This window comes from Carassius carassius, chromosome 41 (genome assembly GCF_963082965.1).
Source record: "Carassius carassius chromosome 41, fCarCar2.1, whole genome shotgun sequence".
NCBI classification, from domain to species: Eukaryota; Metazoa; Chordata; class Actinopteri; order Cypriniformes; family Cyprinidae; genus Carassius; species Carassius carassius.
In genome coordinates, this window is record NC_081795.1 from 26176630 (window position 1) to 26203603 (window position 26974).

Sequence of the window (26974 nt, forward strand, 5' to 3'; positions counted from 1 at the left end):
CAGTCCTTCACGGCCGATACCTTTCCAGGATCTACGGACACTCCAGCCGCACTGACCACGTGGCCCAGAAAGTTGACTTCTCTCCGTAGTAAGTGACACTTATTGGGCTGTAGTTTCAATCCGTACTTCTCCATGGCCCGAAAGACTTCCTCGAGGTGCCTCAGGTGTGAATCAAAATCTGGGGAGTAGACAATCACATCATCCAGGTAAACTAATACTGACTCCATTAACTGACCTCCCAAGCACCGCTGCATCAGCCGCTGGAAGGTGGCCGGAGCGTTACAGAGCCCGAAAGGCATCCGGTCCCATTCAAATAGTCCAAACGGGGTTGTAAAGGCAGTCTTCTCCCGGTCTGCTTCGGCCACCTGCACCTGCCAGTAGCCACTGGCCAAATCTAGGGTAGAGTACCATGCCGACTGCGTGAGGCTGGCAAGCGAATCTTCGATCCGTGGCAAAGGGAAAGCGTCTTTCTTAGTCACGAGGTTCAGCTTACGGTAGTCCACGCAGAATCTCCAAGCCCCCGTCTTCTTTTGCACCAGCACTATGGGGGCCGCCCACGGGCTGCTGCTTTCCCTAACAACTCCTTGCTTCAGCATGCCTTGCAGGAGTGTACGTACCTCGGTATACAAAGTGGGCGGAATTGGGCGATACCTCTCCCGGCTGGGCCCTGCATCCCCGGTAGGTATATGATGTTGTACCACCTGGGTGCATCCGTAGTCTTCATCGTGGGTGGCGAACACATGCTGCCATCTCCGAAGGAGGGCCTGTAACTTCTGTGTCTGTGCCTGCTCTAAATCCTCCCCTTGTAACGACTCACCCGCCAGGTGGCTCGGCACACTCCTCTCCATACCACCCCATGGGGTGTCTACTTGTGTCAGGGCCACCTCGATGACAGTGGGGCACACCTGACGAAAACTAATATCCCTCTCTTCCCCTACTTGGTGGGATGTAACCGTTGTCAGACGGGCTAATCGTTGGTGCCGATGTAGTTGCACCGCGTATGGATGTACATTCCGTATCCTCACGGGGACTCTCCCCCGCCGGACCGTCGATAGTCCTCGTGCCACTTCCACTTGTGGACAATCCACATGGGGCTCCACCAGCACCCACTCTTCTGGGCCCGCTCTTCGGGGCGGTACTCGCGCCCACACAACAGCCTCACTTTTTGCGGGGACAGACAAAGCAAAACGACACATCACTCTTCCTACCTCTTCCTGTTCCCTGCGGACTTGGCTCATTTGCACCCTTCGACAGTCAGCTACCACACACTCCCACTTGGGCCTCTCTGCAGGTGGTATCTTCGATACGGGCCTAGCCCGAAATAGCTCTTCCCAGCAATCAGCGAGGACATTCATGCCCAACAGGGCTCGATGTGCACCCAGACAATGGTCTTGCACGATAATCACACCTTTCTGGGGGACCATCACTCCGTGAACCTCTAGGTCCGTCAATCGGTAGCCAATATATGGGATGTCGAGGCCGTTTGCGCCCTTCAGAGTAAGCCAGGGGGCCTCCGCCCCTGGTGCCCCTTGTTTCCCAAACACTTCTTCGGATAAACTCTCAGCAAACAACGTCACTTGGGAGCCTGTGTCTACCAGGCATTGAATCTCCTTGCCGCACACTCTCACCTTCGCCACGGGGCTACGCCCAATCATCTGGCTCCTAGAGCCATATCCTCTTCCAGGGTCTTCTCGAGGGGTCCCGGCCACACGACCCACAGTGGCCGGCCGACCTAAAAACCCCCTTCTGACGCCCTGCGGGGCCCACACTGGCGGCTATAGTGACCTGGTTTGCCACAGCGGTTGCAGATGGGTCGCCCTTGCTCGTCCCATTCGAAACGGGGCCGGTTAAAGTGGTTCGGGCGCCTGAACGGCTCTCGGCCTCCCTCTGAGTACACTCGGTCTCGGGGCGCCGGCCGTGGTTCCTCCCGCGCCCGTCCTTGGCGCAATTCTCCTACGAGGGCTTTAGACAGTTCAGACATCTGATCGCGGACATCTTTCAAAAGTTCAGCCTTCAGTGCTTGCTTCCAGTCAGGGCCTCCGGGTTGTGCTGGTGCTACTTCACTGACAACCGCACACACTGGGGAACCACTCACCTCAGTCTCATCACCTTCCAGGGCCAGTGCCTCTTTCTTCAGATCTTCGAACGTAAGACCCGGGTCCCTTCGAAACTGGATACGTAGGCTCTGTCTCACCGGACCCTCCTTCAACCCCAGAAGAAACTGGTCCCGCAATAGAGTCTCTCCATCTCCCAACCCGTGGTCCCGACGGGTCTGTAGTCGGGCGAATTTCTCTCGCAACCTCAGGGCGAAAGCTCTAATCGGTTGGCGGGGGCCCTGCTTACAATTGAAGAACTGGGAGCGAAGGACAGCTACGGGGGTGTGGTCACCATACTGTTCAGTGAGGAACTGGAACACGGTTTGGGCGTTGGCTCTAACGGCTTCGGGGGCGGCATGCACCTCTCGCCGCGCTTCTCCATCCAGGGAGTTTAACACAAATTGAAGCCGCTGGGCTGCACTAAGGCCCTGTAGGTCGGCCAAGTACTCTAGTTGAGCCTTCCATTCAGACAATCGTACCTCGGATTCTGTCCCCCCATATTTTTGAATCCAGGGGCTCCCCATAAAAACGGGCATGGCACGGGGTTGGGCTGAAAGCCCCGCGTTGTCGGTCATTGGACGACCTTGGTTACTCAACTCGAGGTGGAAACCCTGCCGACTACGCCAAATCTGTCACACCCAGGGGCTGGCTATGCTTTAACTAAGCCACACCCCTTCTCAACTTCCACCTCGAGGAGGTCCCCAAACCCGACCCAATGGCCAAGCAACACGAGAACAAGTAAGTGATAACACAATCTTTATTTAAATATTTAAAAATAGCTTAGGGAATAGGGAAAGGGCAATTAAAACTAAACTCTGACTCGGCCCTCCAGATGGGCTATGGCCGGGAAGAGGTCAGGGAGCAAGGGGGCCACGGGGATCCGGGGCGTGGGGCTCGGGCCCCGGCCTGAGTCTTAGGTATCCGTAGCGCCCTCCTTCTTCCTCCTCTTCGCTGAATACAGCTCACGGTAAGTACTGGTTCACTCAGTTCGTTCTCGAGGTGCCCACTCTCTTTCTCTTCCTCCACAGGCAACGGCTCTTCGCTGATTACAGCTCACAGTAAGTACTGATTCACCCAGTTCATTCCTTGGGTGCTCACGCTCTTTCTCTTTCTCCACAGGCAACGGCTGGGACACACAGGCACAGTTAGTTCAGCTTGGTTTTGCTCTCACCTCTTCGCTGATTACAGCTCACAGTAAGTACTGGTTCACACAGTTCGTTCCTTGGGTGCTCACTCGCTTTCTCTTTCTCCACAGGCAGCGGCTGGGACACACAGGCACAGTTAGTTCAGCTTGGTTTTGCTCTCACCTCTTCGCTGATTACAGCTCACAGTAAGTACTGGTTCACACAGTTCGTTCCTTGGGTGCTCACTCGCCTTCTCTTTCTCCACAGGCAGCGGCGTAAGTACAGGTTCCCTCAGTCTCTCCTCGTGTTACCCACTCTCTCTCCTTTTCTCTCCACAGGTATCAACTTGGGCACAATAGCACAGTTAGTTTGCTTTGAATAGCTCTCACCTCTGGGCTGGACACAGCGTACTGTAAGTACAGGGTTCGCTCTATTCCTCCTCGTGTTATTCACTCTCTCTCTCCTTTCCTCTCCACAGGTATCAACTTGGGCACAATAGCACAGTTAGTTTGCTTTGAATGGCTCTCACCTCTGGGCTGGACACAGCGTACTGTAAGTACAGGGTTCGCTCTATTCCTCCTCGTGTTATTCACTCTCTCTCCTTTTCTCTCCACAGGTATCAACTTGGGCACAATAGCACAGTTAGTTTGCTTTGAATGGCTCTCACCTCTGGGCTGGACACAGCGTACTGTAAGTACAGGGTTCGCTCTATTCCTCCTCGTGTTATTCCCTCTCTCTCCTTTTCTCTCCACAGATATCAACTTGGGCACAATAGCACCGTTAGTTTGCTTTGAATGGCTCTCACCTCTGGGCTGAACACAGCGCACTGTAAGTACAGGTTTCCTCTGTTTCTCCTTGTGTTACTCACTCTCTTTCCTTTCCTCTCCACAGGTATCAACTTAGACACAAAACACAGTTACTCTGCTTTGGATGGCTTTCACCTCTGGGCTGGACACAGCGTACCGTGCTATCTCCGGAGATCTGAAGCACGCTCACAACATATACTGTACTGAACTAGGCCAGGACCAGCAATCTCCTTGTCCTCCCACGCCGAAGTGCGTGAAGGCGGGGGTTTATCTGACAGGACACACGGCAATACACAGCAGCCCACAGCAATATACAACACCACGTCAAAATTATAGGTTTTCACAGCACGAAGACTCACCCACCACACTCAGTGTACGGAAAGGACACCCGTCTTCCTTCACTTCGCTTGGTTCGGATCTGGCGATGGAATATGCGGCCTAGCTAGTGATGTCGTCGTTGCGACTACTTCAATAAGTATTCCTTCGGCTCTCCCACCACACTATATTAGGGGTAGGGCCACCCTCCTCCTCCTGGAGAGATCTACACAACGCCAGGTCAATATACAGGGCACTTTCGACTGGCTCTTAGTACTCACATCAATGCCACTTCCAATCCCCTTTTTCACGTCGTCTCAGTTCGCCGTATAATCTGTTCACTTCTCAACCTTTAAGGTTCGCGATGTCTTCACAATCATACAATTCCAGCCTGAGGGAGAGAGAGAGTTAGACAGCTACCAGCAGCGTACCAAGACGGGCACAACCCAGTGCTTCACACACACCAAAGAGAGCTTCCTAGACTGTGAAATAACTTGGCCTTAAGTACTGCCTTGTCCAGCGTATCCTCCAATCACCAACCGCTGTCCCTAACTAGGCACAGGTGCATCGAATTCCCTGATTTTCCTTCTTACGGCGCTACCGGAAGTTCCGGTGTTCTGTTTTTCCGGTCCGGGCGGAAACACTTCCGGGCGGAACCAAACTTCCCGAATTTTGGTTCCGCCCCTAAAGATCGTCACCTTGTGACAGTTGCATCAATGGAGGGATGCGCGTCCGGCCTCATCACCGACGCGGTCCGTGCGGCACGGTATGCGATGGGATGAGATGGCTCACTGGGCCCTTACCAGCTCTGTGAGAGCTCGCGGGGACCCGAGGGTAAAGATACCTCGAGCGAGCTAGCTGTTCTGTGCTCGCCACGGCGGCACATATACTAAAATTGGATCGATACAGAGAAGATTAGCATGGCCCCTGCGAAAGGATGACACGCAAATCCGTGAAGCGCTCCATCTTTTATTTGATTGCGAAATCCGTGCCCCTCTACTCTATCAGCCCTCGTGCGGTGAATAATCATAAGAGTCTCAGCGTGGGAGGCGTTTTGACGTAAAATCACTCACCATCTCCTCTTTCTTAGAGATGTTCAGTTGCAGCCTCGCTCCGTCACACCATGTGAGTAACTCATGAGATGTACGTGGCCATCGTCAGACTCGGAGCTTGAGAGCAGGGAGAGGAGAACCGTGTTACCTGCTCATTTAACAACATTATAGTTAGCCGGAGAACTTCCACGCTCATGTGTAGGAAGTAAGAAGAGAATCCCTGACCATACACCATCTTGTGGAGATCCAAAGTGCGTCCGGTAAGAGGCCACGCCCCCTTCAGCGCCAGTACGCCAGGTACCACCGGCAAGCGTGTACACCTGCTTCCTTATTTCCAGAGGATGCTCCTGTACATCACGGTGGAATCGGGCACGTCTAGAAATTGACGCGCTACGTTCCACTGTCCCCCAAACTCGGTGAGCAGTTGCATCAATGGAGGGATGTGCGTCCGGCCTCAGCACCGACGCGGTCCGTGCGGCACGGTATGCGATGGGATGAGATGGCTCACTGGGCCCTGACCAGCTCTGTGAGAGCTCGCGGGGACCCGAGGGGTAAAGATACCTCGAGCGAGCCAGCTGTTCTGTGCTCGCCACGGCGGCACATATACTAAAATTGGATCGATACAGAGAAGATTAGCATGGCCCCTGCGAAAGGATGACACGCAAATCCGTGAAGTGCTCCATCTTTTATTTGATTGCGATATCCGTGCCCTTCTACTCTGTCAGCCCTCGTGCGGTGAATAATCATAGGAGTCTCAGCGTGGGAGGCGTTTTGACGTAAAATCTCTCACCATCTCCTCTTTCTTAGAGATGTACAGTTGCAGCCCCGCTCCGTTACACTATGTGATGAACTCATGAGAAGTACGTGGCCATCGTCAGACTCGGAGCTTGAGAGCAGGGAGAGGAGAACCGTGTCACCTGCTCATTTAACAACATTATAATTAGCCGGAGAACTTCCACGCTCATGTGTAGGAAGTAAGAAGAGAATCCCTGACCATACACCATCTTGTGGAGATCCAAAGTGCGTCCGGTAAGACTCCCTTCACCCTGAGCCTTTGCTGTCCAGCCCTTCTTTACTGCCCACTCTTCTTTCTTAAAAAAATGTAGAGGCCACGCCCCCTTCAGCGCCAGTACGCCAGGTACCACCGGCAAGCGTGTACACCTGCTTCCTCATGTCCAGAGGATGCTCCTGTACATCACGGTGGAATCGGGCACGTCTAAAAAAAGACGCGCTACGTTCCCCTGTCCCCCAAACTCGGTGAGCGGTTGCATCAATGGAGGGATGCGCGTCCGGCCTCATCACCGACGCGGTCCGTGCGGCACGGTATGCGATGGGATGAGATGGCTCACTGGGCCCTTACCAGCTCTGTGAGAGCTCGCGGGGACCCGAGGGTAAAGATACCTCGAGCGAGCTAGCTGTTCTGTGCTCGCCACGGCGGCACATATACTAAAATTGGATCGATACAGAGAAGATTAGCATGGCCCCTGCAAAAGGATGACACGCAAATCCGTGAAGCGCTCCATCTTTTATTTGATTGCGAAATCCGTGCCGCTCTACTCTATCAGCCCTCGTGCGGTGAATAATCATAGGAGTCTCAGCGTGGGAGGCGTTTTGACGTAAAATCACTCACCATCTCCTCTGTCTTAGAGATGTTCAGTTGCAGCCCCGCTCCGTCACACCATGTGATGAACTCATGAGCTGTACGTGGCCATCGTCAGACTCGGAGCTTGAGAGCAGGGAGAGGAGAACCGTGTCACCTGCTCATTTAACAAAATCCCGGCCAATCTTCTCTGTTGGGCCCCCTGTGGCTACCTGGGCACCTGTGGTCCGCCCATTTACCTGAGTATAATTGTTGTGGCCCCACAGTTTGAATTATTGACAGCTTGCACCTAAGCACTATCTGCGATGCCAAAACAACAGAGATGGCCTCCTGTAATTTCAGAAAGAGTGCAGGTAAGGCGGAAGAAATTCCGCAGGAGGCTTTCAGAGGACCTAGAAAAAACCGCTTTGCGGGTCCAGAGGGCAGATTCTGAAAAAGAACACAAAAAAGCAATGAAATTTCGCAAACCTCATTGGCCTCCAGTGATTTCTTCGGAGGAAAGCGAAAAGAGGAGACTGTTCCGGGAAAGACTGGAGAGAAAGGCTTCCCTCCAAGCCACCCCATCCACTAGACAGTCTAGGAAAGGTCTGCGGAGAGAGTCTTCTCTGCAAGCCACCCCATCCACTAGACAGTCTAGGAAAGGTCTGCGGAGAGAGTCTTCTCTGCAAGCCACCCCATCCACTAGACAGTCTAGGAAAGGTCTGCGGAGAGAGTCTTCTCTGCAAGCCAACCCATTCACCGGTCCGCAGTGGCCTCCAGTGATTTCTTCGGAGGAAAGTGAAAGGAGGAGGCGGTTCCGTAGAAGATTGGAGAGAAGGTCTTCTCTCCAAGCCACCCCATCCACCAGTCAACAGTGGCCTCCAGTGCTAAAAAATGTCAGAGTATCAGGTGAGATCTTTAGACTATGAAAGAATGTAAAAGAATAAATTCATGTGAGAAGCAACAAATGTCTAATGTAATACTATATGTATTTTTGCCTTAAACAGTTCCTACATGCGCATCGCTGGCTGTGCTCCCTCCTCCATCGGCTGTATCTGCTGCAGCCCTTAAAAGGGTACCCAGGGCCACAGCCTGGAGACGGAAAAAGAGGGCCGAAGAGGACAAAAAAGCTCTTAAGCAACAAAAAGGCATTGCACGGAGAGCAGATCCAAAAGGATATCCGTGCAGATTGTGTGGACAGCCAAAGAGACTGGAGTTTGGACACAGTTTCTTTAGGGGGAAAAGTTTCTGTGCCACTGCAGCTGGTAGGACTGTATCGCAATGGCTTTCTGAGCAGAGGAGGGTTGCAGCTGCAGACAACTATGACAACGTGCCTCGGACAACTGCTTGGAGGAAGAAAAAGAAAGAGGAAGAAATTGCACAGGGCCTGCCTCAGAAAAGGCCAAAGAAATGTAAACCGCTGACTTGCTCTCTTTGTCAGCAGCCCAAAACCAAGGACTATGGTCACTCACGCTACGGTGGAAAATCATTTTGTAGCAGTTACGAGGGCAAGACTGTGGAACTTTGGCTGGCAGAGCAGCGGTCTCTTGCTCCCCCGTAAATAATTGGCACTGATTTACTTGTCTTTTATTATCTGTTAATTTTAGTACAGTGCTTGTTTGTTTAGTTTTTTTTTTTTAATTAGTATTTAGTATTTAATTTACATTTATATTCTTTTTATATATATATTTTTTTTACTATAACTATAACTTGTTATACTGTTTCTTACAATTTTCTTTTTATATTTGTATTATGTTTACCTTACCATATATTTCATAATTTTTTTTTCTAATGTGAACTATGTAATCTTTTCTATTATCTTTAATTTTTTTGTACTGTTTCCGCTGTTAATTCCTTTGTTTTAAAATTTGCATTAAGCATTTGTTTTTCTAGTGTGAACTATTTAATAAAATCTTTTATCTTCCATTTTGTTGTACGGTTTCTGCTATTATTTTTCAGTTTTATTCATATATTTGTTTAGTAATTTGTTCACAATTATATATTTGATACTTTTTATATTTTGTTTCTAGTGTGAATTATTTAATAAATAAACAAAAAACAGACTGTGTGTGTATTGATATTAAATTAAACTTAGTTCATACCTTTTATAATAAAGTTTATTTAAAAAAAGTGTATATAATTTATTTAGAAAACAGGAACATTGGAATGCTAATGAATAATTAAAAAAGCTACACAAATAAAAGAAATGGTTAAGACAATAACTGCCATGACGGCAAATAAATGATCTAAAATAAAATCATTTGGAAATATAAACATTGTCTTAATGAAGGTAGATAAACATTCTAAAATAAAGAACCATCATTTAAGACAATTAACATGGCCTTGATGGACAAATAAATGTTCTCAAACTAAAGAACAGTCATTAAATGTTCTAAAATAAAGAATAAATATTGTAATGACAGTTTGCATGAACTCTGTGATGGCAAATAAATGTCCTCAAATAAAGAACAGACAAAGTTAATTATTTAGTATTAATTATTTAGGACACTTTATATGTCTTTTATGTAGGCAGATAAACCTTTTGAAATAAAGAACAATCATTTTGGTCTGTGTACACAATCTTTATTAAATACAAACAAATGGTAATAGAATAAAATAAAACTCTTATATGTACAATATTTACAAATAAAATTATTTACAATGAAGGATTTCCCACATTCTTCTTTTCTTGCAGCCACTGTTCTAATGTCTTTCCCTCTGCTGTGGCACAGAAGTAGAAGTTACCCACCCTGGTGTGCCCAAACTCTTTTTTTCTGGGCTGCCCACATTGAGTGCACGCATATGGTTTTCGTGCAGGTTGCTGGGGACGGGGCAGCCCTTGCTCTTGAGCTAAAGCCTCTGCTGCTTTCCTCTTCCTCCACAGAGTTGTTCTGCTCATTGATGCTGCTGGAGCAGAGAGGGCAGCAGCCGGTGGAGCAGAGAGGGATGCTGCGGGAGGAGCAGAGAGAGACGCTGGCCTTTGAGCAGAGAGGACAGCAGCCTGTGGAGCAGAGAGGGATGCTGCGGGAGGAGCTGAGAGAGACACTGGCTGTTGAGCAGAGAGCGCGGGTGCTGATGCAGGGGGAGGAGGTCGCTGCCCACGTCGTGTGGCCTGACCTGACAGATCAGGGTTTGCGACATAGGGGAAAGATTTAAGTGACGACCCAGGTGCTGAGGGCATTGACGTCATCTGCCTGGCTAGAGGAAGCTGAGTGCGAGACACCATGCTGATCTGAGGCAAGGGAACACTCAGAGCCAACACATCTGCCTCCAGCTTCTTCCTGTAGTTGTTAAACCTTTTTGAGATAACACAATTAATAGGATGAACATAATCTGAGAATTGTAAAATTACTTTTAACAATAAAATATAAAATATCAATAAAACGACTTACCAGACAGAAAGCGTCCGCTGATTGACCTCAAACAACTGAATCCTCGTCCGTCCCCTCAGTGCTGGGCAGTTCCCCACCAGTCTGCGTATGGCCTGGTAGTCGTGTAGAATGGCAGCCCAGCGGTTCATAGAAACACCCCACTTCACCTTCCCCGCTGGATGAATGGAGCAGAGCTCCAGACATACTGCCTCTACAATCCGACTAATATTAGGCCACTGCGCAGGACCGGAGCCCTGCCCCAGCACACACCTGTAAAATAAAATAGGGGATTATAAAGCATAAAAAGCATAGTCATTTATATTTTTACGGCTCAAAAGTGTGCAAATGTTTAACTAACCGCTTCAGGCTCTCTTTTCCATGGCAGGTGGAGGTTTTGGAGTGGGTGGCCTTGAACCTGCCTTGCAAAAGTCTGTCCTTGTGTCTCGGCGGATAGGAAACACCCTGTCTGTCACTGTCCGGCAGTCTGTCCCACAGCCGAACAATGTCAGCGGCTTCCCTGTCCGAGACGCAAGGCTTTTCTCTCAGCCCAACAAAGTATCTGGCCAGGTCCACCACTCTGTCGAATCCAGGAGTCCCGTCTGGTCCTCTGCACACCTAACAAGAACAAAGAAGATCAGTTAGTATAGATGAAAAAGTCCTCCAAGTTATGCCATGGCAAAGGATGCTTGTATGTATACATACATCTTCCTGGGGCTCTGGTGGCAAGTCCTGGGAGGACTGAGAGGGTGACTCTGAATCCCGAGACAACAATATAGCTTCCTTGGTCGAGACTAAAGAAAGAGGGGAGACGGTGTGGTCCTGCTCCCCTGTCTCATCCCCAAATCCCTCATCCTCTATGTCTCCCAAGTCCACTGGGATTCCGTCTGGGACATCTGGGTCCCGCCCAAAGTTCTCCCTGAACTCCCAGGACTGCTGCGAGCACAGATACTCCACCCCAATGAGCTCACCTGACAAAACAAAATTAAACAGAAAACAAAGTCTTAAAAAAGAAGTGCATTACAAGAGACGACACCAACAAAAAAAAACATGGCCTTATAGGCACAAACCTGTGTACTCTCCTGGCTTGGAGTAGTCTTGCACAAGACTACAGCCAAGAAGACGCTGGCTGAGCTCATTGAGGCCGTGCTGGAGTGAGCCACTGTAGCAGCGCAGCGACAAGGGAGCATGTGTGACAGCAGCAGCGGCCCGGTTCTCGTTCCACCGCTCAAAACCCTCAAGCAGATAAGCCTGGAAATTTTCCAGGTTAGCGCTTGTTCCTGATTTAAAAAAAGAGGAAACATTAAGACTTATTTAAATTTACAAATAACATGAAATAGACTTTCACAAAAACACACCTCGAGGAGGAGGTGTGTAACCTTACCGGGTATGAAGCGGTTGAGGTGGTTGTGGAAGGACTCCAGGGAAGTGGACCCCCGAGCACAGCGGTACACAGGAAGTGTGAGCCCTCCCTTTTTAACACTTCCTGTCTGTGTGTACAGCTGCACTCCAGGAGGGTCCAGGATGCAGGGAAGATGGCGCCTTTGAGTGTCCCAGATGACGTCCATCCTCTCCTGGTCCACCAAGGGGATGCCCATGGTTTCCCTGGCGTCCCTGAAGGCCTCCAGCATCAGGCCGATCAGCTGCTCTGTCTCCTCCAGGCCACGTGTGCAGCGACGACAGTGCTGCGCCAGCTGTCTTGAGGTGAGCCTGCCGGTCAACTGCTCCTCAGTGAGGCCTCTGATGCCCTGCTTTTGCTCCAGCTCCCTCCTTTTCGCCTCCCTCAGCAGGGCCACATCTCCCTCATCCCAGGCGAAAATGCAGGCAGAGAGCTTTGCCATGAACAGACCGTAGAGCGGGTGGCTGTCAGTGTGCAGACCTGCAGCGAAGCGCCGCATGAAGTGCCACACATCCAGACGAACCACCAGATCGCTCCAGCCGCTGAACATGGCAGCTGCTCTGGATGTTCCCACTGAAGAGCAGCAGTCTCTGTCCACATACAGGAGCGTGGGGGGAGCGACTCCTGCCGCCTCGTACCTTCTCACCAGGCCCGTGGTCATAGGCAGCAGTCCCTGACCCTCATGTGAGGTGAGCACAGACATGAGGACCTGTCGGTGCTCGTTGCCCACATTGGTGACCCAGGCTGCGGTCCTAGCTCCAGCTCCTGCCAGTTTTTTGGCCACCTGTTATTGGAAAACAAAACAGTTCAATGAGCTCCAAACATGTACAAAGAATCAAATCTATTTAAGATAATCTGTGATTAATATGATACCTTTTTAGTGGAGTCCATTTTCAGGATGGACCCGAACACAGAGGTGACCCTGGCTTTTAGCTCACTATACCGGGACCGGACATCCTCTGCGTGGACAGAGAGGAGCCACTGGGCAGTCGGTACAGGTGGCATTGGAGGTGGAGGTGTGATAGGCCGTATGCTGGTGCTCTGAAACCGGTCACACACAGACAGGTATTGCAGGGTCCTCTCCATCCAGTCCTCACTATGCTCTTCACATAGTTTGTGATATAGCATTGTGGCGCTGTTGCCGAGAGAGCGTTCCCTCATCAACTTTGCCACATGCATATCACAAGAGAACCTGTTGCAATAAACAGACAAACCAAGGCAAAGTGTTTTGAAGTTAATCTAAAGTGTTTCTTTTTTTCAAGAGCAAAGATGTGATGTTTTCCACACACAATAAAACATGGGGGGGGGGTCGTTAACTCCTGAAAAGGTTAAAGGTGCAGTGTCTCAAGGTGTTGAAATGCTATTGTTCTGAGTGTGACACCTTTGAAAGTTAAAGCTTAGTTCAATGAAAGGTCTTTCTGACACCTTTGAAAGTTAAAGCTTAGTTCAATGAAGGGTCTTTCTGACACCTTCGAAAGTTAAAGCTTAGTTCAATGAAGATTCGTTCACACATTTCTGAACCGAACCTAGACTGGGAGACAGTGTCTTGTGAAAAAACTTCAAAAGAAAGATAAGGCTTGTTTTCTGTACAAATGACATGTAATTCCTTTTTTAAAGTAAATATTATTTTAAAAGTAAATTAAGTTGCATGATTACCCTTACAGCCTAGTTAATGGTGTAACATTGTAGTAGTTAACTGCAACTGCCTATGTATTTTGTCCTACAAAAAGAAGAATTTTTTCATGACTCACCGGTAAGTGAGGATAGCTGGGAACATCCTGCGGTGAGCCGGATCCAGCTGGTCCAGGATGTCGTAGGACCACGCGGCTAGTTTTTTATGGCAGCGCTGACACTCGAGGTATTCAGTCGCCAGAAAATACCAGCCGTGTAAGTTCAGCACCCGCCTCACTGTCTTGTAGAGCCCACAAGCAGTCAGTCGCTGACCGGACCGTCTGCAGTCTGGTGAGCTGCAGATCAGCTTGTAGGACCACATCCTGTAGGGCATCCACAAACACAGCGGCCAGGTGAAGAACACGTCCGGCGATGCTGGAGGCTGATGATACAGCAGACGTGGCTGGGGAGGGTACCACCACACCTGCAGGTTTTCTGTCAGCACTGCCCTTCCACCCTGGTTTCGGAAGAGGGAGCGGCCGATCCACTCATGTTGTTCCTTTGGAAGGGAGTGCTTCCAGGCCTCAGGGAGAACAACCTATATATACACACACACACAAAGAAATAAATATATATATATAAATATATATATATATATAAATGAATAATAACAAATAAGTAATGTGATAATTATATATATATATATAAGAATATAAGAATATAATATATGTATTTGTTATATAATAACAAATAAGTAATTTAATAATAATAATTATATATATATATATATATGCACACTTATGGAGTGAAAACTGTACCTCAGAAGCTGCTGACACCAGCCTTTGAGCGGCTCTTTGCTCCAAACGAGGTGAGTGGATAGGCGTTACAGTTGGTGGTGGTTGATGTACTGTGAAGAAGTAATTTTTAATTTTCTAATCAGTAATAATGATTTAATTATTTTCAGTTTATAGGCATTTATGGTTACATAATACTATATGACACAAAAGAAAACAAAACACTCACCCTGTGTCTCCACCTCCATGGCTGAAGCCAGAAGATCTGCATCTGTTGGCTCTGAGTGCAGAAAATGTGCAATGTTATTTATAATTACATTAGAACATGCATAGAATTATGCCAGGTATAATCTCTATAATATAAAAACTCACCGTGTACTGTAGCTGGCTGGGAAAGGGAGCTTTGGGTGGGAGGAGGAGAAGCCAGATGTGAAGTGTGCCGTACAGGCTGGGATGCAGAGGATGGCTGTTTTCTCCCTTTAGCCCTAATTCTCTTCTGTTCCCTCTGCAAGATGTATTTCTTCAGGGTATCCATCTTGCTGCCTGCACTGGTTTTCTTGCCTTTTATGAAATCCACATAGCTGCAACAAAATAATATACATGAATGATTAGAGTAAAATACTTACAAAAGAGAAATACAATTAGCAAGCAAAAGCATATATTACCTTTTCCTCTCCCTGTCCTTGGCCTCATAGAGCTCCTTGAAGGTGTTCTTGCTGTAGACCCCAAAGCCCACCAGACAGTCACCCTCACAGCCAGATATTGTTCCCTCTCTCTGCCGGCGCACTTTGATGGCTTCTGCAACCTTCTCGAATGTGCAGGCATATTTGAGAAAAACATCTTTATTAGCCATGAGGGCACCTCTGTCCAATCTGCCAGCCTCGCGCTCCCTCTGATGTCCAGACAGGACCATGAGGGAGTAACCAAGGTCATTCTCCAGCATCCACTTGAAGGTTTTGCCTCTGTATTGACCAAACTGGATGGCACTTTGACTTTCCAGCAGTAGGTCATCAAAGGGACACCCTCCACCCTGGATAACCCTGACCTTGGCCTCCTCCAGCACAGCCTCTGGGTCCTTTGGTACAAAGGGCACCCCTTTAGCCACCTGTGAAAGGTGGACTTTCTCCAGAGGGGCTGCCTTTTTAGACGGCCTCAGCACCAGCTCTCCAGCCTCAAATCGAAGGTTGGGCTTGCTTTTCATTCTGCAACAGTAAAGAAATGCACCTGATGTTATACAAAACAATGCATTGAAAACCTGATACACAAAATAAGTATTTATGTATTATTATTCATTATTAAGGGTAATTCATGGCATACACAAACAAACAAACAAACAAATAAAAAAAAATAAACTTGTGAAAAGGGTACATTATCAAGGGTTTTGTATTTTTTTATTCTTTTTAATAATGTTTGTATTGTTTTAGACGAATTTCGTTTTCATTTCATCGTTGTTGATTATTAAAACTGACATAATGTCAAAAAGGGACAAACGAACGTCTCAGAAAAACTCTGCATGCATTGAATGAAAATATACTCTTTATACCGAGATCTATTTTTTGCGGGTTAAACGTCATCATATCTTTATGAAAGACTCCACATTTTTTCTCCCGCATAAGTTGAAAAGAAAGAAAGAAAAACTGTACATTTATTGGGTGTCGATGAGAATCATGAATGAAACTGTATTTTTTTTTATAATGAAATATTGACTTAATGTCAACACAACTTTACAAACGACTCAGTTTTACCCTATTTTTTTTTACCTCCCGCCTTTTTTGCATGCATTGCACATGGATAAAATGCATACTGTACGCCTGTTCTTTTTTTTGTTTTTAAACGATACAGATAAAAGTGAGAAAGAGTAAAATATGTTTACTCACCTGATCCGCAAAACTGCAGGGTAGCGAAAATGAAGAATCGGTGTATAAATTTGCAGGAGAAATTGCGGAAAAAAAACGTTTGTGTTTTGAAGTGTTTTTTTTTAGTTAAAACTGGCGAAATCGGAGGAGATAAACAGCAAAATAGTATTGTTTAAGGGGCATCTGACCATTGTAAATGACGTACGATTGACAGCGCCGCCTCAAAACCCTCGGCCAATGGGAGCAACGAGCGCCTCTGAAACAATTCGCGGGGGCCAATGGGGTGAGGGAAGCGGAGGCGGGACATGGTGAAACAATTCCTCCGGTGGGCCAATCCGAGCGAGGGGGCGGGTGAAACAAATCGCAACACATCCCCGAAGATTGGTTTCAGCTTAGCGCAAGGATGACACGCAAATCCGTGAAGCGCTCCATCTTTTATTTGATTGCGATATCCGTGCCCCTCTACTCTATCAGCCCTCGTGCGGTGAATAATCATAGGAGTCTCAGCGTGGGAGGCGTTTTGACGTAAAATCACTCACCATCTCCTCTGTCTTAGAGATGTTCAGTTGCAGCCCCGCTCCGACACACCATGTGATGAACTCATGAGAAGTACGTGGCCATCGTCAGACTCGGAGCTTGAGAGCAGGGAGAGGAGAACCGTGTCACCTGCTCATTTAACAACATTATAATTAGCCCGAGAACTTCCACGCTCATGTGTAGGAAGTAAGAAGAGAATCCCTGACCATACACCATCTTGTGGAGATCCAAGGTGTGTCCGGTAAGACTCCCTTCACCCTTAGCCTTTGCTGTCCAGCCCTTCTTTACTGCCCACTCTTCTTTCTTAAAAAAATGTAGAGGCCACGCCCCCTTCAGCGCAGTACGCCAGGTGTAGCAGGCTACAGCTGTCTGGCCAAATGGCAATTCATTTGCAGTGCTGTGAGTGGCGCTGGACAGTGAACAGTGAGCCAACCGCGATGGTCGAGTCCCTATATAAATCGGGACCTTTCGTTTGACAAGCTACGCCATTGACATGCGACTGTTGTCCTGTCTACCTGCCGGCCTATCCGTCTGATGTCTGGCTTGGTCTGCCTTGGTTATCTATTCTATCCTAGCGTTACAGGTAGGAAAAGCTCTGGTTCTTTGTTTCCACTATTTTAACTTTATGACCGGGGCTTATAGGGAATGTTTTAATTTTAGAATCCCCGTGGCTGTAGTAGCCCTGTTAGCAGCTAAAGTTGTGCCCGGTTATTGGTGATCAGAGCCTGGGGCCGTGACTGGATGCTGTTTAGCAAAGGTATGTGACTACGATAATTAATAGATAAACGTTACGGTGAGATGCGTTTATAAGTAGACATTTTTTGTATTTCAGGGAAGGCTTTATAGCCGGGGTGTAGCGGCCAGTGGGCGACATCAGCGCAGAACGCCTGCTGCTTTGCTTTCGTTTTTATTGTCACGATTTGTTTGCGGATATAATATGTTCATGTCAACAACTGCAGCTGCCTTTTCACCCGGGACCTAGAATAAGTGGAACCGTGGTTTACTCACGTTAATCGGCAGCTTCTTGGTGATCTTGTTCCCCGTGTTATACCGTAAATTGGTTTCATTCGGCATCATATGGCCAGTTTCATGGTTTAAGTGTGGAGTGTTGGATGGACTGACACCACTAATTGTAATTATTTTGGTCTATATTTTATAGGCTCAGTGTTGTTTTGTTTGTTTATTTAAACTCTTGTATGGAGGCTTTTGTCTGCTGCTGATATACAAGAGCATTATTCTGATTTATTTGGGTTGATTATTTATTTGTTTTGCTTTGTCTACCCCGACCAAAGATCGTTAAGCCAGAGGGCATTTTTGCCCCATTGTGCTGGATGGGCTATGATATTTTGTGTGTTTAATTTGTATTTTGATTTGTGATTTAATTGCTACCCATATCTTTAACTCTAGTACCATCTTGGGTTTAACAGTGTTTTGCAATTGTTGTGTGTAGTTTTGGTTGATTTTCACGTGTTTGTCTTTTGTCTAGGTGCTGAAGACCGCCAGTGGGAGCAGTGCCCCTTGTGGTGGTGGGTCCCTTGGTGTGTGCAGTGGCGGTGCGTTCACCAAATGTGATCATTTCCCTTGTGGTGCGTGTGTGTGAAATTTATCACGTGTGAGTGGGGTGTTGTGTTATGGATGCTCATTGCTCGGGCCACTAGCCTCCCACTGGTAAGCTTCAGCCCTAGCTTCACTTCGTGTGTGTGTGTGTACATTGTGATTAGAGTATATTGTGTGTTTGTTATTTGATTTGGTGTCAATTACATTCTATTTGCTGTGAAATTCGTATTATATGTTTGTTGTGAAATCTTGAATTTTTGGAGTGACTTTGGTGTGTATGGCCCCATTGGCTGTACATTTTTATAAAAAGTAAAAGAAGAGAAATTAATAATAATAAAATTATATTTTTGTATTTGACCACTGTCTCTGGCTGATCCCTTCACGAACCTGAGTGCCTTGTTAGCGAAAAAAACCATTAAGTCTTTGGGTGTAAGTCCCATCGTGTTGTAGTCTGCTATTTGTCTGGGTCTAAGCCCAGCTATATATATTCCATTACATTACATTTTCTGCCAATTGGACTGTGTATTACCAAAAATATGCAACAGGGGGTGGCTGAAGGGAATGAGTTACAGGAGTTGAGGGACTTGATAGCTCACCTGAAAGCTGATAATGAGCGTCTACGTCAGACCCCAGGCCCTGCCCCTGCTCCGGGCCCTGTCCTTATTCCTGCTCCTATCCCGGTACCAGAAAGGTTAGTTTTTGTCCCACGTGATAGAAAAAGCCCTCTGTTTAGTGGTAGGGCAAGCCCTAAGTTGGGGGAGTGGATTGAGGAAGCGGAAGCTTGCATGAGAGCACGACATTTGACTCGTGCTGATCAGGCATTCTTTCTTTATGATCATCTAGAGGGGAAGGCTCGGGATGAATTAAAATACCGTCCTAGTGCAGATCGAGCAGACCCAGATAGGATATTTGCTGTGTTGCGTGAGGTGTATGGCTGTACTGCTTCATATGTAGCCCTGCAGGAATCCTTTTTCTTAAGAAGGCAACAGGAAGGAGAACCCCTGCAGGAGTTCTCCCTTGCCTTGCTGAGCCTTATGGCGAAAGTTAAGGAGAGTGCGCCTGAGAGTATGTCCAACGCGGAGGCACTGCTAAGGGATCAGTTTGTGGAGCATGTCCTCGATGGGGCTCTGCGTCGTGAACTCGAGCAGATGGTACGCCGGCAGCCGACCGCTACTATTTTAGAAGTAAGGAGTGAGGCTATTAGATGGGAGCAGGAGGGCTTACCGGGAGGTATGAGAGGTCGTAGCTACTCTGTTCCATCAGCATTGGGGATTCAGTATCGGGTTCAAGGCAGTTCCCAGCCGGTGGCTCTGGTGCCGGCTGCTTCTGAACTGAGTGAGATCAGGGATTTGTTGAAGTGTCAACAAGAGCAGCTGAAAAACCAACAAGATCAATTACAGAAGCTTACCCAGAGTCTGTCCCTCTTACAAAATCCTCCCCAATGAAATCGCTTCCCCCGTGATGCCGTTAAGACATGCAGGCGTTGCCAGCAGCCTGGCCACTTGGCTTGGGAGTGTGATGGGGTTCGTGTCCCTGCTTGCTTTCCACTCCCTGCTCAGGCCCCGCGGGACTGTAGTAACCAATCTCGTGCCAATCCTCACCGAACTGCAGAGCCAAAGTTTGGGTGGGGCTACTATTGGCTCAGGGTTTGGGTCACAAGAGTCGAAGGGTGCCTCAAAATTGATGTCGTCTTGCCCTCATCTTGATGTGCTATTTGGGGGAGTTAAGGTACCTTGCCTGCTTGACACTGGGTCTATGGTGTCAACTGTCACTGAAAGTTTCTTTCGTCAGAACTATGAACCATGGGGTCAAGAGCGGCTCCACTCTTGTCATTGGTTGCAGCTTAGGGCTGCCAATGGACTGGCCATCCCTTATCTTGGCTATTTGGAGTTAGATGTCGAACTTTGTGGGAAATCAATGCCCAATTGTGGAGTATTGGTAGTTCGTGATCCCCCAAACAGCCAGCCCCATCCAGTCCCTGGTGTGCTAGGGATGAATGTGATCCGCAAATGTTATCAAGAGCTGTTTGGGGCGCATGGCACAGCTTTCCTTGACTTACCCTTAGTGCTGGAGGCTCCATCACCCGTGTTGCAGGCGATACAACAATGTTATAGTTGCAGCATCCAGGTACCTAGTTCTGCCCCTGGCATGGTTAGGGTCAGAGGTAGGAAGGCTTGTCGTATTCCAGGTGGAGTAATAAAGTTGGTGGCAGCCACCTGTTCGAACAGTTTTCAGGGTCCATGGTGCTCTTTGAGCCTTTGGCCTCTGGCCTACCTGTTGGCTTGTTGGCCTCTCCTGCTCTAGTCCAGGTTAATCGGGGTACAGCCTACATACCCATAGTCAATGTAAATTCTACTGACGTCTTGCTTTTTCCACGTACTATTGTAGGCACGATTGATCATGCTCGCATTGTTAGCCTGCCAGCAGGGGTCACTGAAATACCCCCCGTTACTGCTACGGTGTCATCCCAGCTTGTTAGCCCCTCTGTGCCGGACCAGATAGAGGTCTTAGATTTGTCCTCACTGCCCACTGATGATCAAGGACCAGTGAGGGAGTTGTTGTACAGATATAAGGATGTCTTTTCGGCCTCTGACATGGATTTGGGCTGCACCAATTTGCTTGCTCATGATATCCCTCTTGTGGAGGATACTTCGATCCGTCAACGCTATCGTCGGATACCTCCTTCAGAGTACGAGGTAGTGAAAGAACACATTAATCAACTGCTTGAGGCAAACATCATACGAGAGAGTTGTAGTCCTTATGCATCCCCGATTGTCCTAGTTAAAAAGAAGGATGGTAGCCTGCGCATGTGCGTAGACTACCGCCAGCTAAATAACAACACTAGGAAGGACGCATTCCCTCTTCCTCGTATTGAGGAATCGCTCGATGCATTGACCGGTGCTCGTTGGTTCTCCACTTTGGACCTGGCCAGTGGGTACAACCAGGTCCCAGTGGCAGAAGTGGATAAGCCTAAGACGGCTTTTTGTATGCCCTTTGGGCTGTTTGAGTGGAACCGGATGCCCTTCGGGCTCTGCAATGCCCCGAGCACCTTTCAGAGGTTAATGCAGCGTTTATTTGGAGATCAACAATGTCAATCGTTGCTTCTATATCTTGACGATATTGTGATCTTCTCCTCTACAGTAAGACAGCATCTGGAGAGGCTGGAAGTGGTGCTGGGGCGGCTGCAGCGAGAGGGGCCGAAGGCGAAGCTCTCCAAATGTGCCTTTTTCCAGCAACGGGTTCAATATTTGGGCCATGTGATCTCTGACCAGGGTGTAGCCACTGACCCAGGAAAGATTGAGGTGGTCGCTGGTTGGCAGGCCCCCACTACCATCTCAGAGCTCCGTTCTTTTTTGGGGTTTGCGAGCTATTATCGCCGTTTTGTGCAAGGCTTCGCAAAGTTGGCCGCCCCGTTACATCGTTTGGTGGCTGCCCAAGGGAACATCAAGTCAAAATGGAAATCTGAGCGGGAAAATATTGGTAGGTGGAGCGACGAGTGTAAGGATAGCTTTGAAGCTCTAAAATGTAAACTGAACCACAACACCAGTGCTGGCGTACGCTGACTTTTCCCTTCCATTTATTTTGGAGGTTGACGCAAGTTATGGTGGTCTGGGAGCGGTGCTCTCCCAAGAGCAACAAGGCAAGGTGCGGCCAATAGCATATGCCAGTCGGGGGTTGAAGCCTACAGAGCGTAATATGCAAAATTACAGCTCCATGAAATTGGAGTTTCTGGCCCTTAAGTGGGCCATGACAGAGAAATTTCGTGAATATTTGTTGGGTCACAAATGTATTGTCTTCACTGACAATAACCCACTTAGTCATCTAACATCGGCAAAGCTGGGTGCCACCGAACAGCGTTGGGCAGCCCAGCTTGCTGCTTTTGACTTCGAGTTAAAATACCGTTCTGGTAGGAATAATAGGAATGTAGACGCTTTGTCTCGCCAACATCCCACAGGCCCTTTGGAAATGCAAGCGATGCTCTCTGGCACACCTTTACCTAAACCACTCCAGCAGGTATTGTCCCTGGGAGATGTGGAGGCAGCGCAGGCGACCATCACTGCCTTGCCCTGCCGTTGGCCAGCTGAGGTTTCACTCCTCCAACAAGATGACCCTGATATTAGAGAACTCTGGCGGTTTTGGCGATGTAAACAGCGGCCTAACTCTGAGGAACGGAAGCAGGTGTGCCCAACTGTGTTGGCTTGGCTTCGCCAGTGGGATCGGCTACTGGAAACTGGTGAGGTCTTATATCGCCAAGTACTGCGCCCTGATGGAAAAGAGGCAGTGCTTCAATTATTGCTGCCCGCCTCATTAAAACAGGATGTGCTGACTCAAGTTCACCAGGAGCACGGCCATCAGGGGGTGGAGAGAACACTGGAGTTGCTGCGCCAACGGTGTTTTTGGCCGGGTATGTCCACGGAAGTGGCACAGTGGTGTCAGGCATGTGAGCGATGCCAGCTTGCCAAGAACTCTCAACCTGTGGCCCAAAGCTTCATGGGGCATTTGTTGGCCTCGCAGCCGAATGAGATTCTGGCCATTGATTATACCACCCTGGAGCCTGGTAGGACAGGTGTGGAAAACGTCTTAGTGATGACTGATGTTTTCAGTAAGTACACTTTGGCAGTTTCCACCCATGACCAGCGTGCTCCCACTGTGGCTCGTGTATTGGTGACCGAATGGTTTTCTAAGTTCGGGGTTCCTTCTTGGATTCGTTCTGATCAGGGCCGCAGCTTTGAAAGTGCCCTGATCCAGCAGCTATGTGGTTTTTAAGGCATTAAAAAGACTCGAACAACCCCATATTATCCGTCTGGTAATGGTCAATGCGAGAGATTTAATAGGACCCTTCACAACTTGTTGCGGACCCTGCCTGTTTCGAGGAAGAGGGACTGGCCGTCCTGTTTACCACAGGTACTCTATTGCTATAACACTACCCCCCACCAGTCCGCTGGAGAGTCTCCATTCCTCCTCTTGTTCGGGCAGGAGCCTAGATTACCAGTTGATTTTCTTTTGGGTAGGGTTCAGGATCCGGTTGGTGGTACGGTTCATGAGTGGGTGCAGGAACACCAGGCCCGACTACAGGTTGCATTTCAGGGGGCCAGAGAGCGGTTGGACATGGCGGCCCTACGCCGGAAAAAGAACTATGATCGACACGTTCGAGATGCTCCACTGGTGGAGGGTCAGCAGGTGTTTTTGCGTGACTTTAACATCCGTGGACGCCATAGGATTTGCGACCTGTGGAGCCCAGTGGTGCATCAAATCTTGAGGGCACCTAAGATTGGTTTCCTATTTCCGCTAATCCCTCTTTTTCGCCCCGGCCTACTGAGGATGATTCTTATTGCGACTCTGACCTAATGGCTTGGAGATATGAAGAACCTGACGTGCTTGGCTTGCCAGACATCAGCAGGCCGGTCGTCATAGCTAGTCCAGAATTGCACCTGCAGTATTCACCTCCAGGTATATCCCTGCCAGAACCTAGTTCTTTCGCACAGTCACCTCATCCTGAATTGACGGATGATTTAACCACCTCTTTGGCTGTTCTTCCTTCGGGGTGCTTGGATACTGGTGAGGTGACCAGACGAAAAACATCCCGGTCCACGGCTGGAAAACACTCTAATATCCATCATTTGCCATAACATGTATGAGTTCCGGCTACAGAGGTCTTCCAGGCCTGTGAATCGGTGTGTATTTTCGGCTCTAAATGCTGAATCCACCACCTAGCGTCGTTTAGTGTTGTAATGGGGTTTTCTTTTAATCGTTGGGTCAACGATTTAGAAAGGGGGGGCAGATTGTAGCAGGCTGATGTCTGATGTCTGTCTTGGTCTGCCTTGGTTATCTATTCTATCCTAGCGTTACCGGTATGAAAAGCTCTGGTTCTTTGTTTCCACTCTTTTAACTTTATGACCGGGGCTTATAGGGAATGTTTTAATTTTAGAATCCCCTGGCTGTAGAAGCCCTGTTAGCAGCTAAAGTTGTGCCCGGTTATTGGTGATCAGAGCCTGGGGCTGTGACTGGATGCTGTTTAGCAAAGGTATGTGACAACGATAATTAATAGATAAACGTTACGGTGAGATGCGTTTATAAGTAGACATTTTTTGTATTTCAGGGAAGGCTTTATAGCCGGGGTGTAGCGGCCAGTGGGCGACATCAGCGCCGAACGCCTGCTGCTTTGCTTACGTTTTTATTGTCACGATTTGTTTGCGGATATAATATGTTCATGTCAACAACTGCAGCTGCCTTTTCACCCGGGACCTAGAATAAGTGGAACCGTTTTTTACTCACGTTAATCGGCAGTTTCCCGGTGATCTTGTTCCCCGTGTTATACCGTGAATTGGTTTCATTCGGCATCATATGGCCAGTTTCATGGTTTAAGTGTGGAGTGTTGGATGGACTGACACCACTAACTGTAATTATTTTGGTCTATATTTTATAGGCTCAGTGTTGTTTTGTTTGTTTATTTAAACTTTTGTATGGAGGCTTTTGTCTGCTGCTGATATACAAGAACATTATTCTGATTTATTTGGGTTGATTATTTATTTGTTTTGCTTTGTCTACCCCGACCAAAGATCGTTAAGCCAGAGGGCATTTTTGCCCCATTGTGCTGGATGGGCTATGATATTTTGTGTGTTTAATTTGTATTTTGATTTGTGATTTAATTGCTACCCATATCTTTAACTTTAGTACCATCTTGGGTTTAACAGTGTTTTGCAATTTTTGTTTGTAGTTTTGGTTGATTTTCAAGTGTTTGTCTTTTGTCTAGGTGCTGAAGACCGCCAGTGGGAGCAGTGCCCCTTGTGGTGGTGGGTCCCTTGGTGTGTGCAGTGGCGGTGCGTTCACCAAATGTGATCATTTCCCTTGTGGTGCGTGTGTGTGAAATTTATCACGTGTGAGTGGGGTGTTGTGTTATGGATGCTCATTGCTCGGGCCACTAGCCTCCCACTGGTAAGTTTCAGCCCTAGCTTCACTTCGTGTGTGTGTGTGTACATTGTGATTAGAGAATATTGTGTGTTTGTTATTTGATTTGGTGTCAATTACATTCTATTTGCTGTGAAATTCGTATTATATGTTTGTTGTGAAATCTTGAATTTTTGGAGTGACTTTGGTGTGTATGGCCCCATTGGCTGTACATTTTTATAAAAAGTAAAAGAAGAGAAATTAATAATAATAAAATTATATTTTTGTATTTGACCACTGTCTCTGGCTGATCCCTTCACGAACCTGAGTGCCTTGTTAGCGAAAAAAAACATTAAGTCTTTGGGTGTAAGTCCCATTGTGTTGTAGTCTGCTATTTGTCTGGGTCTAAGCCCAGCTATATATATTCCACCTGCCACATTCAGGTACCACCGGCAAGCGTGTACACCTGCTTCCTCATGTCCAGAGGATGCTCCTGTACATCACGGTGGAATCGGGCACGTCTAGAAACTGACGCGCTACGTTCCCCTGTCCCCCAAACTCGGTGAGCGGTTGCATCAATGGAGGGATGTGCGTCCGGCCTCAGCACCGACGCGGTCCGTGCGGCACGGTATGCGATGGGATGAGATGGCTCACTGGGCCCTTACCAGCTCTGTGAGAGCTCGCGGGGACCCGAGGGGTAAGGATACCTCGAGCAAGCCAGCTGTTCTGTGCTTGCCACGGTGGCACATATACTAAAATTGGATCGATACAGAGAAGATTAGCATGGCCCCTGCGAAAGGATGACACGCAAATCCGTGAAGCGCTGCATCTTTTATTTGATTGCAAAATCCGTGCCCCTCTACTCTATCAGCCCTCGTGCGGTGAATAATCATAGGAGTCTCAGCGTGGGAGGCATTTTGACGTAAAATCACTCACCATCTCCTCTGTCTTAGAGATGTTCAGTTGCAGCCCCGCTCCGTCACACCATGTGATGAACTCATGAGAAGTACGTGGCCATTGTCAGACTCGGAGCTTGAGAGCAGGGAGAGGAGAACTGTGTCACCTGCTCATTTAACAACATTAGAATCAGCCGGAGAACTTCCACGCTCACGTGTAGGAAGTAAGAAGAGAATCCCTGACCATACACCATCTTGTGGAGATCCAAAGTGCGTCTGGTAAGACTCCCTTCACCCTGAGCCTTTGCTGTCCAGCCCTTCTTTACTGCCCACTCTTCTTTCTTAAAAAAATGTAGAGGCCACGCCCCCTTCAGCGCCAGTACGCCAGGTACCACTGGCAAGCGTGTACACCTGCTTCCTCATGTCCAGAGGATGCTCCTGTACATCCCGGTGGAATCGGGCACGTCTAGAAACTGACGCGCTACATTCCCCTGTCCCCCAAACTCGGTGAGCGGTTGCATCAATGGAGGGATGTGCGTCCGGCCTCAGCACCGACGCGGTCCGTGCGGCACGATATGCGATGGGATTAGATGGCTCACTGGGCCCTTACCAGCTCTGTGAGAGCTCGCGGGGACCCGAGGGGTAAAGATATCTCGAGCGAGCCAGCTTTTCTGTGCTTGCCACGGCGGCACATATACTAAAATTGGATCGATACAGAGAAGATTAGCATGGCCCCTGCGAAAGGATGACACGCAAATCCGTGAAGCGCTCCATCTTTTATTTGATTGCGATATCCGTGCCCCTCTACTCGTGCTGTGAATAAACATAGAAGTCTCAGCGTGGGAGGCAAAAATATTCTCTAAAAACATTCAAGAAATGTCTATTGATAACATTGGTACAACACAATTCTCTAACATTCTAATAAAGCTTCCCATCACCAGGGGTTAAAGTGGGCCGGAAAGGTCCGGAACTGTGTTCCGGCACATCAGATAAGTTAATAAATAAATAGATTAATTAATATTAATGATAGAGCGATGGTAGGCTATAGTTTAAAATAATGTTGCGTGTGCACTGTCAAATTGCAGCCAGCCTGGTG

The 26974-nt window shown here is 48.1% G+C and overlaps 1 protein-coding gene and 5 non-coding genes across 6 annotated transcripts; 5 read left to right on the forward strand and 1 right to left on the reverse strand.

Annotated features, from left to right (window-relative positions):
- The first annotated feature begins 5206 nt into the window (after positions 1-5206).
- LOC132123689 (U6 spliceosomal RNA) lies at positions 5207-5313 on the forward strand. The gene has a single exon (XR_009426613.1). It is a non-coding gene; the product is annotated as a U6 spliceosomal RNA (small nuclear RNA).
- Positions 5314-5975: 662 nt separating this feature from the next.
- On the forward strand, positions 5976-6082 carry LOC132123750 (U6 spliceosomal RNA). The gene has a single exon (XR_009426669.1). It is a non-coding gene; the product is annotated as a U6 spliceosomal RNA (small nuclear RNA).
- A 733-nt stretch (positions 6083-6815) lies between these two features.
- LOC132123752 (U6 spliceosomal RNA) lies at positions 6816-6922 on the forward strand. Its single transcript, XR_009426671.1, has one exon. It is a non-coding gene; the product is annotated as a U6 spliceosomal RNA (small nuclear RNA).
- Positions 6923-9562: 2640 nt separating this feature from the next.
- LOC132123402 (uncharacterized) lies at positions 9563-12519 on the reverse strand. The gene is made up of 6 exons (XM_059533990.1): positions 11725-12519; positions 11411-11620; positions 11046-11311; positions 10702-10958; positions 10365-10613; positions 9563-10268 (listed from the first exon to the last, which is right to left on the reverse strand). The coding sequence occupies exons 1-6, from the start codon at positions 12440-12442 to the stop codon at positions 9629-9631; spliced, it is 2340 nt and encodes a 779-aa protein (XP_059389973.1). The 5' UTR covers positions 12443-12519; the 3' UTR covers positions 9563-9628.
- Positions 12520-25710: 13191 nt separating this feature from the next.
- LOC132123707 (U6 spliceosomal RNA) lies at positions 25711-25817 on the forward strand. Its single transcript, XR_009426629.1, has one exon. It is a non-coding gene; the product is annotated as a U6 spliceosomal RNA (small nuclear RNA).
- Positions 25818-26551: 734 nt separating this feature from the next.
- On the forward strand, positions 26552-26658 carry LOC132123704 (U6 spliceosomal RNA). The gene has a single exon (XR_009426626.1). It is a non-coding gene; the product is annotated as a U6 spliceosomal RNA (small nuclear RNA).
- The last annotated feature ends 316 nt before the right edge of the window (positions 26659-26974 follow it).

Coding starts and splice junctions, on each gene's coding strand:
- LOC132123402 (XM_059533990.1), bottom strand. CDS start 12,442: ATGTCTGTGCTCACCTCACATGAGGGTCAGGGACTGCTGCCTATGACC. Junction 11,312..11,410: donor CAAGCCAGGAGAGTACACAG/GTTTGTGCCTAT, acceptor TTGTTTTGTCAG/GTGAGCTCATTGGGGTGGAG. Junction 10,614..10,701: donor GGAAAAGAGAGCCTGAAGCG/GTTAGTTAAACA, acceptor TTTATTTTACAG/GTGTGTGCTGGGGCAGGGCT.